This window comes from Protopterus annectens, chromosome 8.part0 (genome assembly GCF_019279795.1).
Source record: "Protopterus annectens isolate FY-2018-M chromosome 8.part0, PAN1.0, whole genome shotgun sequence".
Taxonomy (NCBI): Eukaryota; Metazoa; Chordata; order Ceratodontiformes; family Protopteridae; genus Protopterus; species Protopterus annectens.
The window spans coordinates 1,774,808,721-1,774,822,234 of NC_056741.1; the positions used below are offsets into that span (position 1 = coordinate 1,774,808,721).

At 36.5% G+C, this 13,514-nt stretch overlaps 1 protein-coding gene across 2 annotated transcripts in view; it reads right to left on the minus strand.

Moving 5' to 3' along the window:
- The window catches only part of LOC122809631 (cytochrome P450 2J6-like), a 1,067,145-nt gene that overhangs the window by 376,066 nt on the left and 677,565 nt on the right, over positions 1-13,514 (minus strand). For both annotated transcript variants that reach the window (XM_044081266.1, XM_044081267.1), the window contains exon 7: positions 12,892-13,030. In XM_044081266.1, the coding sequence (XP_043937201.1) occupies positions 12,892-13,030 (139 nt within the window). The remainder of the gene's footprint in view (positions 1-12,891; positions 13,031-13,514) is intronic.

Consider the following 13,514-nt stretch of genomic DNA (forward strand, 5'->3'; position numbering starts at 1 on the left):
ACAGGTAATCCTTAGTCATGCATTATACAATACTAAATACACATGTATATACAATCAAGTCCACACTGCTGCATTTTTCATACTAGGCTTAGATACTCATCCATGACATGTGACATAAAACTGGGAATTAGATTTAGCAACTAGAACAGTTTATTTTTATACCTGATGAAGTCCGAGTGTTACTCCTACGAAAATGTGTTGTGGCAGTTAGCAACGTTAATATTTTATTGAAAACGTGTTGTGGCAGTTTTCTTCTATACTTCAGTAAATTGGATTTTTAATTTTGGTGACATCATCTTTTCAACGAAGCCTGCATTTATATAGAAAACATGTAGTGGCAGTTTTCTCAGCTATTTCAAAACTGTTGAACAGCTTTTTGTGGTTCGTTCACTGTGACTGGTACCTGTGTTTGTTTGTGCTTTTTTACCAGGCGTACTCCATTCTTCTTGGTCATCCATGATATGTGACATAAAACTGGGAATTAGATTTAGCAACTAGAACAGTTTCTGCAAAATCACAGAAACAATGTGATTGCAATGATGATGATGATTCTTGTACAGGAAGAAGATGTCTGCAGTTGCTCCTACACTTCACCCCCTCAGAGACTACCAAGTAGAATCTCAGCTCAGCACAGATACCTGTAATCTGTCCTATTCAATCAAAATCTTTTGTTGCCTGAATTCGTATCATCTCTTCTTCCCTCAGCAGAAGTAATCTGCTCGATCTGTCGTAACTAGATTTCTGGATGTTATGCTTCTTAAACAATTGAGTCTTGATGGTTTTATTGTTCTTAGGTTTAGGCTGCAACAAACTTGAGGAAATAGGGAGCATAGCTCTAACTTGTCTTGAAAGTATTCTTTGAGCAGGTGAGCCAAGAATATCATCACAGGGTATGTTTTTGAGATTAAGTAGATTCAAGAAGACACTGGTATTGTCATACTTTGACCTTTCAAGTAATTGCTTTGCACTCTGCCCTGCACATTCAGCTAGGTCACTGGACTGAGGATATTCAGGACTACTAGTTACATGTACAAAGTCCCATTCTTTTGCAAATTTCTGAAACAACTGGCTAGTGAATTGAGTACCACTGTCAGAAAAAAGTTTGTGTGAACTACCATGAACTGAGAAATGACGTTTCAACTTAGTAATAATAGCAGTGGATGTTAGGTTAGGTAGTAGTAGAGCAATCTCAAACCAATTCGACTAAGAGTCTACCAAAACTAAGTAGTGTTGATTGTTCCACTCAAAGATATCAGATGCTACGGTAGACCAGGGTAATTCAGGAATTGGATTTAGCTGAAGTGGTTTTCTCTGCAAATGTGGTTTAGTGCTACTGCATACTGAACAAGAAGAAAATACTCTATTGATGTCTTTCGTAATGAAGGCCAAAATACTAATTCTCTAGTTCTTCTCTTAGTGGATGTGGATCTGGGGTGACCACAATGCAAAATCTGTATATGTTCTTGTCGTAAGGAAACAAGAACAACAATTTTAGGACCTTTGAAAATAGTGCCATCTTGCATCAACAATTAATTTCTATAATAAAAGTGCATTTGCACTTCAGGTGGTACACTAGATTGCTTTGACGGCCATCCAATATTAATATAGTGATTGAGCTTTTGTAAAATTGGATCAGTCTGAGTGTGATCTCTTAACTCATCAAGTCTAGTGGTAGAAAAATTACGCACGGACATATCTGAGTCAAAATTCTCTGCATCAATCGGTTCTCTTCTATTTCTGGGCAATGTGGATAAGGTATCAGCCAGATAGAGCAATTTGCCTTTTGTGTAGACCATTTTGAAATTGTACTTTTGCAATCTGAGCATCATTCTTTGTAATCTCACTGGAGTGGAATGCATAGGCTTCTTTAGAATAGTAACTAGAGGTTGGTGGCCAGTTTCAATCTGAATATCTCAACCATAAATATAATCATGAAACTTGCAACATGCAAATACTATTGTCAAAAGCTCCTTCTCAATTTGAGCATAATGCATCTCTGTTTGGGTTAGTGTTCTAGATGCCTAGGCTACCAGTCTGCTCTCTTGGAGTATAACTGCATCTAGACCAAATTTTGAAGCATCACATGAAAGAGTTACTGGTTTAGTCACATTATAGTATCTTAACGTAGGTGGAATGGCAATTTTCTGCTCAAGGTTTTCAAATGCTGTCCTAACTATGATCATGCAAAATTTTTGCATGTGAGCTCTCTTAAAGGTGCTGTCAACTCACTGAAGTCTGGTATAAATTTGCCTAAAAATATTTGGCCATGCCCAGAAAATGCTGTAAAGCTTGTACATTATCTGGTGTTGACATTTCAAGAATAGCTGTTTGCTTGGTCGGATTAGGTCTCAAGCCTGTACTCATAAACAAATGACCTACAGACATAACGTCTGGAAGTCTGAATTTGCATATCAGAGGATTCAGCTTCAGGTTTACTTCACGTGCTCTGTCTAGAACTTTTTTGAGGTTTCTGTCATGCTCTGATTCACCATTACCTCCAACTAATAGATCGTCTACTATTATGACACAAGGATAACCCAAAAAAGTTTGCTCCACTGCATGCTGAAAGACTTCACTTGCAGAATGTATTCCTAACGGCATCCTTAGGTATCTGTATCTGCTAAACAGAGTACGAAAAGTAGTTAGAAATGAGGATTTGCAATCCAGCATTACTTGCCAAAATGAGCTATTTGTATCCAAAATGGAAAATACAGTGGCATTTGGCATTAGAGCTGCGACTTCTTCAGCTGTGCACATTGGATGATATGGTCTCTTTAATGCTTTGTTCAGATCTCTTGGATCAATGCATATTCTGATTTCATCTGAGCCATTTTTATGAGTGGCTACCATGGACAGCATCCATTCAGTTGGTTCTGTGACTGGACAAATCACACCTTGCTGCACCATCTTATCCAACTGAGCCTTAACTTTATCTTGCATAGCTATTGGACCTCTTCTTGCTGGTCTGACTACTGGAATGACCTCTGGGTCTAACTTCATAGACTACACAACTGGAAGTTTGCCTAACTTGTAATTGAAAACATCAGCATACTCTGAAAATGGTTTTGGAGAAATTAGAACTCGGAAATGCACTTACATGATGAACATCTTTAGCAAAAGAAAGCAGATTCATTCTTAAACTATCTTTGAGACCCAATAAAGACTGCACTGGTGTTTGGACTACATAGAATAACAAGTTGTAACAGTTCTCGGCCAAATAACATGAAAGCATCACTGAACCTTCAGTTTGAATTTCTTCACCTCCATAAGTAACAAGTCTTGCACTACTGGTTACATTGAGTTGCTCATTAGTTCTCTCCCTAGAAAATGTGTCTACTGATATAACATTACACTTTGAACCAGTATCCACTTTGAGCTCTGTGGATTTTTCATTAATCAGAACAGTACAAAGCACTTCATTTCTTGTTAATAAATTCACTGCATCAACTCTTTCACCAAGCACTGATACACCATCTACATAGAAAGCTGACTGCTTCGGCTGTACTTGATCAACTTGCTTTTTTGTGTGACCTTTCTTTACAACTGTGTGGGATTTACTTGATTTGCAAAACTTTTGGAAATGGTTTCGTTATTTGCATTTGTGACATTGCTGACCATATGCTAAGCACCTCTCTCTTTTGGACTCATAATTCGCACTGCAGTTGCGACAGTTAACAATAAAGCTAGATTTGGGTTTTGCTGATTCATGCTTTGTACTGCACTAAGCTGGTGCAAGCTCCTTTCTTAGAACTTTCTGGAAAGCCATGTGCCTGCTTTGGAAACCCTGTAGCTGCCACATGCTTAGGCCTGTTCCTGTTTGCCACCTGTCGCATACTATCTACATTTGCTCTGGGGCCGACTGAAACCATGCTTTTATCACTCGCAAGCATACAGCACTTTTGTGTTTTTCTGTCACCTCATGGATTTGACAAATCTCTATGGCTTTGTTCAACATTAAATCACTGTCATGAAATAAAATCTCTCTCACAGTAGCACTATTAATACCACACACAAGCCTTTCCTTTGTCAGTTCATCCTTTAAATCACCAAACCGACACATTTTAGTTCTGTTTCCTCAAGTCAGTTATATAAGCTGCAAATGTTTCCCTTGGTTTCTGATCTCTCATGCAAAACAAATGCCTCTCTAATGTAATATTCTTCTGTGGGTTACACATTTCTCTGAACTTGCACTTCAAACACTTGGGATCTTCCGTTGATTCAACTTGTACAACAATATGATGATCTCCACCTTCCCCTTCATATACTGCTGGTGCATACACAAATTAACCCTCTCTTTCTATAGCCTCTGACCCAGCTAGGTTTAGCAAAATGAATGCCCTGGTGTGTGCATTTCTATCCACATAAGCTGCTTGTATAAAAATATCATACTCTTGCTCAAATATTCTCCAATTCTCTGCAATGTTCTGATCAAATACAAGTGGTAGGGGCTTTCAAAATCCATTTGCCATATTAACACATACCAGCAAAGGGTTTTGTAAATAAGCACAAACATACACACATGCACATATGCCAGAAACTACTACCAGTATTTGTTCCAATGCCTTTGTGCTCTGAACTTATACCTCTTGGGCTTTTCGGAGCTATACAAATGAATAAACTCATAGTACCTTCGAATAACTAAACCTTACGAAATAAACTTCTTGGGCGCTTTGGTACTTTTGTAATATTGTGGAATGCCTAAAATGCTAAAGTCATTTATCATCATTTTAAGAAACATTCGATAATGTTACAATGTGACTGAATAAATCATGAGCAATGTAATACTCTTGTGATGTCATCTTTTGCAAGAAAACACCTTTTATCAGTGTAAGAAACATGTCAAGTAATTGCACAATACAGATAAATCAAACATCTGTTGCCCAAAACTCAATAACTTTTCAAAGTAATTGCACTTTGCGAATAACTGCATACAGCACACTGAAATGTCCCCAAAATGGCAGTACCTTACTAGGCAACTCTTTACAGTACTAGAAGCAGTCTGTAATGGTGGCATTTTGCTAATAGACACACCCAGCACAAGAAACTTTTCGAAATGGCTATACTTTGACTGTATTTCATGAAATAGTTGCACTTTGCACACAATAAACTCTTTGAAATACATACACAGAAACAAACACAAACTGTAAGCACTTTTACACACTTTGAGATACTTTGAATAACTTTAGTCACACCCTTGATACAACACAAAGTCGTTGTTATGCCCAAACATAGCACTTTGCTAAAACACATACAGCTGCCTTGCTTTATTTTTGCCTAATGTGCCTTTTTTTCTTTATTATTATATTTGTTTTGCTTGTTTAAGCCCTTTTCATACCCAATGTACTTTTCTTGTGCTCATTTTACTCTAAACATGCCCAGCTTTGCCTTAAATGCACTCATATTGCTTTAAACATGCTCATTTTGCTATAACCATGCTTGTTTCATCAAATACTTTTATTTAAACATTTTCTTCAGTTAACAAACGTTTTGTGCTTTCCACTTGCCTGATAATGCTGTTTGTGCCCTTGTAATGCCCCTTTTTTGTCTTCCATATCAAATAAACACTTTGTGCTATTTCTCATTACCTTTGACTCTTTCTGGCTCTGTCTGTGTTCTTTTCTCCCAGCTTTACCTTCATTGTCATCTTTGCACCTCATGGCTCTGAATATTCTTCTCTCTTCGATCCCGGTTCTAACACCATGTTACTCTTGTATCTCGGACACAATAGAAGAGTCTTTGTGGGTTCTGTTCAAGCAGCTTTATTTTATACAAACCCATCACTATAGAGACTTACTGACTTTAACTTAAGTAACTTATATACAAAGTAACAACTGCAATTATGCATTGTGTCTCTCTGGCTGCTTCTTCAAAATGGCACTAGGAAGTGCACGTCTAAGCCTCTTAAAGATATAGAATACACACACGTGTACTGTGATCTACACAAAGTAATAAATTATATTAACCATACTGGGCTGTACTTTAATTTAACGTGTAAGCCAGGTAAGTGAACTGGTCGAAGATCCTTTTCAGCCACAGAACCGGCCTTGTAGGCAAGGGCACAACATTAAGAAAATATACAGTATGCATACATAAACAGAGGAACTATACATACATAGTTTAAACAATATCCTATAAAGTTAATGGCCTGTTAAAGTCAATCAAACTAGACATACAAAAAGCATATAACGAAATTAGAAACATATTACATCATTGTAAAATGTAGTTGCTGTACAGGCGAGAGAACATTTATAAAGTACACAATAGGATGCTTGTAGACATATGCAATAGTGTAATATAACAAAAGCTACAAAGTAACTGTATAGCATATTCCAGACCTCCTCAATATAGTAAAAAAGAGTAACCTATAGTCAAATTGTTGCTATTACTGAGCTTGAAGCACACAACAAACTTAAACAGGATTAATAATGTAATGGGGTTCATAATGTTACCCCAACACCATAGTTCCTAGTATGTCAAAAGTGAGACAATGAAAGAATGGTTTCATGGGTTTTAACCTGTTAGAGGCCTTTGTTTCTATTTCAAATGAACTCTTGCTTACTGTATTTACCAGTATGGATTCACTAATCTTGCTAAAAACTTGACAAATGTTTATTTATCCAATCATTTGTTAAGGGCAATAGTGGACAATAAAGCCACTTAGCCCATTTCAGACAAGTTCTACAAAGCTCAGTCTGTGGGCCTCTTTGATTTTTCATCTTTTCATGAATGGATATGCTTAACAACAACAACTACCTCTGTGCTGATGATACAATGACTGCATGAATGGATCCTTTTATTTCACTATTCTATCTAAGTTTTATTCTACTTTAAAGAACAGATTTTCTGAAGAACTATATGTTACTGTTAAGAAAACCAAAACTGTACCTTTTGGTATGCAAACCAAGTCAAGCAAAGTACCTCAAAACATCAGTGTCACCTTGGAAACTTGGAATTGTTTCAAGTTACATATATTCTCTACAAGGAACAAATACAGATTCTCTTCCCCATACTTTTGCATGGTTTTCTAGTCCTAAAACTGGACTGCATTGGAAACGCTCAAACTGTTCAAATATTGAAGAATAAAACTGGTACATCAGTTTTAAATGCACTAAAGTTATGACCTCCCCCATCCCCCCATCATACAATCACAAAAATGATCTTATCTTTATCAAAGCCTTTCTTCTGATCGGTATTGTGTAAACAAACTTCTTTACTTGAGTGACTGGCCATCGTTGTTTCTTTTGGGACTCCCAACAGATTGCTGTTCTCCTCCTTTGTTTCTCAGCAGAATCACTTGAGCTTTTCTACCTGTACATTTAGTTCCAGGTCTTCAGGTCATATCACACAATGGACATCTTCATGCTGTGTTTATCATCATCATAATTATCTGATTCAGCTCTAGGATTCACATTGCAAATTTTAGTGTTTATTTTTCAGCAGCTGGGTAATTATCATGCTTATATTCTTTGAATTGTATACAGTTTTATTGCACTGAAATGTTACTTTTTTATATTTTCATTTCCATTAGTGTACATGCCTTCTGAGATAATTATTTACAATTTGAGGAAAGGGTTAGGCACACTAGGCAAGAGGTCTCTGTTAAGGGAATACCTGAGGTGAAATTTAGCCAGGGTACAGGGGATTTTCCCTACTCATTTTTTCATTAAGTTATTTGGGATCTTTCACATCCATTTCAGGCTACTACCAACTCAGGCAAATGGGTCTTGGTTTAAAATCTCATCCTAAGAATGAAACACTCAGGTGTCCACCACCCCCTAATGCTGAACTACAGAGTAAGTATTGGAAAAACAAATGCATGTACCTGATGCTGAAATAGAACCCACAGCTTTTTCATTGTCAGGCTCCAAAGACAAGTGTGCTAGCTGTAGATCTGGTGACACTTTTGAAAACAAGCTTCTGACATCTAGCTACATAATTTGAAAATAAAAACAAATAACTAAAGCTGTGTGATCCTTGATACTAAAGATAAGACCTAGCTGTTGTGTAGCTTAAATAAAATAAACAAGTACAACCTTTGTCAACAATTTTACTAGCTGACGACTGCTTTTAAGATGGTTATTTAGTTACTATTTCTGCTTTGCCTAATCCATGATTTCTGATTCATGCAGCAAGTAACACCTGCATTTTTGTCACAATGATCACATATACTAGATAACAGTAATGAAATAACCAGACTGTTCTTTCTCCTCTTGTACCGTCCCTGCCTCCCTTACACACACTCACATGAGCATCTACAGATACGAATGGGCAAAACAAACAATGAATGATGTTATCAGCAAGATCTTACAATGATCCTTTAAAAGAAATATTTTCTCTGCAATTAACAGTAAGTTGTTTATTTTCTATAATTTTTATATAACCATGTGTACTGGTGATTAAGGTGTTGGTATCTGAAAAACTCCTAAAAATGGAAACAATGTATGATTAAAATATGAGAGAGAAGTTTCATGAGCTTCTACTGCTTAATGTGCACATAGAATGACTTGCACATTGTAAGCATGGTGGGTTCTGAGTTCAATTCACCTCAGATTTGTATGTCTAGGTTCATAGGTGTGTACTAGGCTAATGATCCTGGAACCTTTGCAAGCCTAGCCCATAGGACTACCCTGGCATTGTGCCACCCTACCTTAGCTCCCAGTGCCTCTGTCGAGTAGAGCCACTGGAGTGATCACCGGGGGTGAATTTTCTATTTCCCATCCACTCATCAAGCTTTCTCTTGAAGAGGGCCATGAGGCACTCCACTTGACATGTATGGGAAGTCTATTCCATAGCATGGGCAGTCTCTGAGTTATGAACCTGTCCCTCCAGCTTGTTCTGTTGATTGTGGTAATGAGGTTGAGGTCTCTTGAGCATGTAGTGCGGAGGGATTGGGATTTCTTTAGATGTAGCATTTCTAACAGAACCGGGTCAGACATGGTTTGTAAGTCAAGCAGAGATCGCCTCTAAGTAGATGATATGAGACAGAGAATAGTTGGAGTTTTTTGCGTCTGTCCATATAGGACAAGTGTTTAAGGCCTAGGATCGTCTTTGTGAGGTACTTTTGTGGCCTCTCCAGTTGTTGCAGGTGTCTAGTGAGGTACATGCAAAATGGGGCACTATACTCAATGACTGGCCTAATGAGGGAAGAGTAGAGAGAGGCAATGACCTCTTTCTTCCTGGATGCAAAACCCTTAGTAATGAGATGTGCCTTTCACATCTTTATAATAGACTCACACTGCAAATCAAGCAATGTGATGCAGTCATCTTTCAAATGGAGAAGAGATGATTGAATGGGTATTTACAAATTTACCACTGATTTGACAGGCCTATCCTTTTTGAGAAGATGATGCAGCTCGAGTGTGGTTACTGACAAGGTGTAAACAGTTGCAAGAATCATTTGTCTTCTATTTCATGTGATCCTATACTAGATTTAAGCTCTTGTGGTATTTCAAACCTTTTATGGTTATTCTCATATTAAAAGAATATGCAGATCCCAAAAACTCAGATAGTTATAGAACCATCTCCCTTTTAAATATAGATACAAAGATCCTAACTTTGATACTTGCAAACAGATTAAAAAACCTACTAGAGAAAATCATTTCTCCAGAACAATCCGGGTTCACACCACATAGACAGACCAGTGATAACACGCTAACATTGGATGCATTGTTATCTTTTGCAAATCAGAAGAATATTAACATTTATGCATTGGTAGTAGATGCCCACAAGGCATTTGACAGGGTCAACCTAGAATTCTTACTTCAAACATGACCTTATTCTGACATACCTAACAACTCTGTACAGATTATTCAAATTCTCTATAGTAATCCCTATACATCTCTTTACATAAACAAAACATGGTCAAATAGAATTTCGATAAAAAATGGAACAAGTCAAGGATGCCCACTATCACCTTTTCTATTTAACTTATACTTAGAAGCACTGTTTTTATATATTAAACAAAACACTTATCATAAATCCCTCTCAGTACATAACCTCAAAATATAACTTTCCACTTTCGCAGATGATTTAAATATATATTTCACTACACCAAACTCCGATACGACCAAAATAATAAACACAATTGAACAATTTTCCTATATGTCTAATTACAAACTAAACCTTAATTAAACTGGGTCTATATTATAATATCGAAGTCTAAAAACTTTGAATGTTATAATATTGAACCCATTCAATCGAAACACCAGAAAACCGAACAGTCAGAATAGCAAATTTTTTCCTAGGGAAAAAATTTGCTGTTCCAACAAACATACACACAACTCAAGCACACCAAAATAAATAATCCACACACATACACTTCACAAAACCCTACACTAAACCAGACATACACCACTAGCTACCCACTTACCTTAATCCAACCCTAACCCTAAGGTCCCTAACTATCACACTCTCACCTTACCCGCTCCCTAACCCTAACTCACCTACCCCACCCTAACCCTCATGTCCACACAATCGCACATTTACCTGACCTGTGCCCTAACCCTACCTCACTAAACCCACCCCTAACCTTAAAGTCTGTCACTACCGCACACTCACCTCACCCACACCCTAACCCTAAAGTCCCTAACTACCACACACTCACCTTACCCCAGTCCGTTGGCTCACTTACCTTAACCTCTTCCGTAACCATCACACCACACTTAGCTGAACCCAATCCATAACCTCCGTTCGCTCACTTTCCTAAACCCGGTCCATAACCATCACACCACAGTACTGTAAATAGCGAAGCCATGGAACAGACCACCGAAATCTTACCCTAGGTAAAATTTCGATGTTCTGAGGCTTCGCTATTGCCAGCTTTCACTCTAAAGGGTTCGATATTATAACATTTGAAGTTTTAAAACTTTGATGTTATAATATAGACCTAATAAAGCTAATAATTTCCCTTTGAGGCCAAACAGGCTTATTTTATTGATACCACTTTTAGACACCATAAAAATAAAAGATGAAATTAAATACCTGGGGATCATTTTTTTTTCAAAACAATAAGGAATTCTACCAACATAACATAACTTTTAAATGGAAAAGCATTATACAAGACTGTACAAGGTGGAAAATCCTAAGCTTCCATTTCTGGCCAAAGTCTCAGTAATTAAAATGAACATACTGCCTAGACTAACGTATATATTTCTGGCATCACAAATACTTATACATAATAAATTCTTTAAACAAATTCATACCTCCCTAGCAAAAATTATATGGGATCCTAAAAAGACCAGAATCTCATACCAGAAACTAACACTCCCCAAGAACAAAGGGGTCTAAACCTACCAGATTTTAAAACGTATTATTCTATTATCCACACTTACAGAATACTGAGAATAGCAGAGTATAACCCATCAGCAAAAACTTGGTCACCACCATGGGTGATAATATACTACAAATACATCAAATCACTAGGCGTCAATCCCAAAGTACTTCCATTTTTGAACAAAAAAGATCTACAAGTGCACAAAATTATGGACTCTCTAAAACATTCTATAAAAATAACACAAAAACTATTTCATTCCTTAAACCTGGGGCAAGCTCTGATAACATTACAACCCCTTCATAAAAATCCTAATTTAAAAATAAATAACAAGATGCTAGATTTAGATTCCTTTCCCCGATTAAAAGAAAAAAGAATACAAGATATCTACCTAGTACTTAATTGCACTATCCAAGAAATGAGAAGTAATCTGAATCTACTTAAGTCTTACGTCATAATGCTTAGACAAATCAAAGAGATGTGTTCCAGTTACCTCCAAAACCTTACCATACCCAATAGTGACATGGCAAAATGCACTCTGCTCTGGGAGACTATCCTCATGACAAAGAAAACTATAACAAACTCATACTACATGATAGGGGAAATCAAATTCCAGAAAGACCTCTTTTTCTCTAGCTACTGGAGGAAAATACAACCATCTTTGGACGACCACCAGATACAAAATGCAATTAACCTAACACTGAAAAACATACCCCACACAGCTTATGATAAATAACAACACATATTTCACACCTGCATTACTACACAAATTCAATGCAACAACATCACCATACTGTCCACACTGCAAGGATCAGATAGCAGATTTAATGCATATATATTGAAGTTGCAAATGTGTCTATAAACTCTGGAATTCATTGAAATTGCAATTACAAAAAGTGGGATATCAATCACCGACACGTACATGGCAATTTACCATATTACATATTCATCCATCTAACTTCTCAGTAAAACAAGCAAACTGACTTATAACCATACTCTCATTAATGAAACTATATATAGCCCTCAGATGGATAGACTCTGAACATCTCTTGGGAGGGTTTTAAGAAAGTGGCTATTAAACACCTATTAGCTCACAAAATAGTAATCGATAAAAGAAACAAAAACAGCAAAACTCGAGCAAATTGTGAACAAACCTTTAATATCATACTAGCATAAAACATCATGCATCGTGGTTAGGAGGGTGGCCTAATGGTTAAGGTGTTTGCCTTGCAAGCATAAGGTGCAGGGTTTGAATCTCACAAGGGATAACTGACTAGGCTTAAAATGGCTCACAAGGGCAGTTAGCTTAGTACTAATCTATGAACCTATGCACACTATAGAGTAACATGTTATAAGGGAACCTAGCAATATGCTCACCAACAAAATATGGTATTGCAAACATTAATGTATGTGTTGTCTTTATATTGTTTAAACTTGTTTGAGAAAACATCCATGTATATAGTGTAAATAGGTTTATTATATGACCTTCATGTTTCTACATTGACTACAATGTATAACATTCTGTTATAGTCATGTTGTAAATATGAACATTTTTGTGTCTTTTATAAATGCAAAATGAAAATAAAAATTATTGAAAAAAAATTATGGTTATTCTGTATTACCTTGGATATCAGGGTAGGTCATCATCATCAGTAATATCCATGTTAAAGCACTAGTAGTCGTGTCTGTCGCAGCCACCAACAAGTCAGTCAAGCAGTAGAGCAGACTGTCTTCATTAAAGCATGATTTGCCATTCTTTCTCTGAAAAGGAAATGATGTATGTTTACTAATAATGTGGCATTATGTAAATTTTTTGTTTTATATTTTATTTCCTAATTATACTTTAAGATTATACTTTGTATTTCTTATAGTTATTTCATAATAACACGTCCAAACTAGATATATATGGTTTATAGCATAAAACTGACATTACATAACATTGAAGTATATATGTTCAAGACCTTATGGTCGACATTTTACAATATCAAAAACTTACAAAAAAAGAAAAAAACAAAATTTCTGTCTCTCCTCCCTGAAATTATATATACCAACTCTATGATCTCACTACAGTGGGGAAAAAGGTAAATTCCCTGATACCTGCTGTAATGTGCTATTTCAGTACAAACACTGATCTCGAGTATTGTTTAACTTTTTTAAGATAGGAGCAGCATATAAGAGAGTTGGCAATCAGAAGGAGGTGGCTAGAGTTTTTCTTATGATGTCTGTAAGGAATCCATTGATCCTA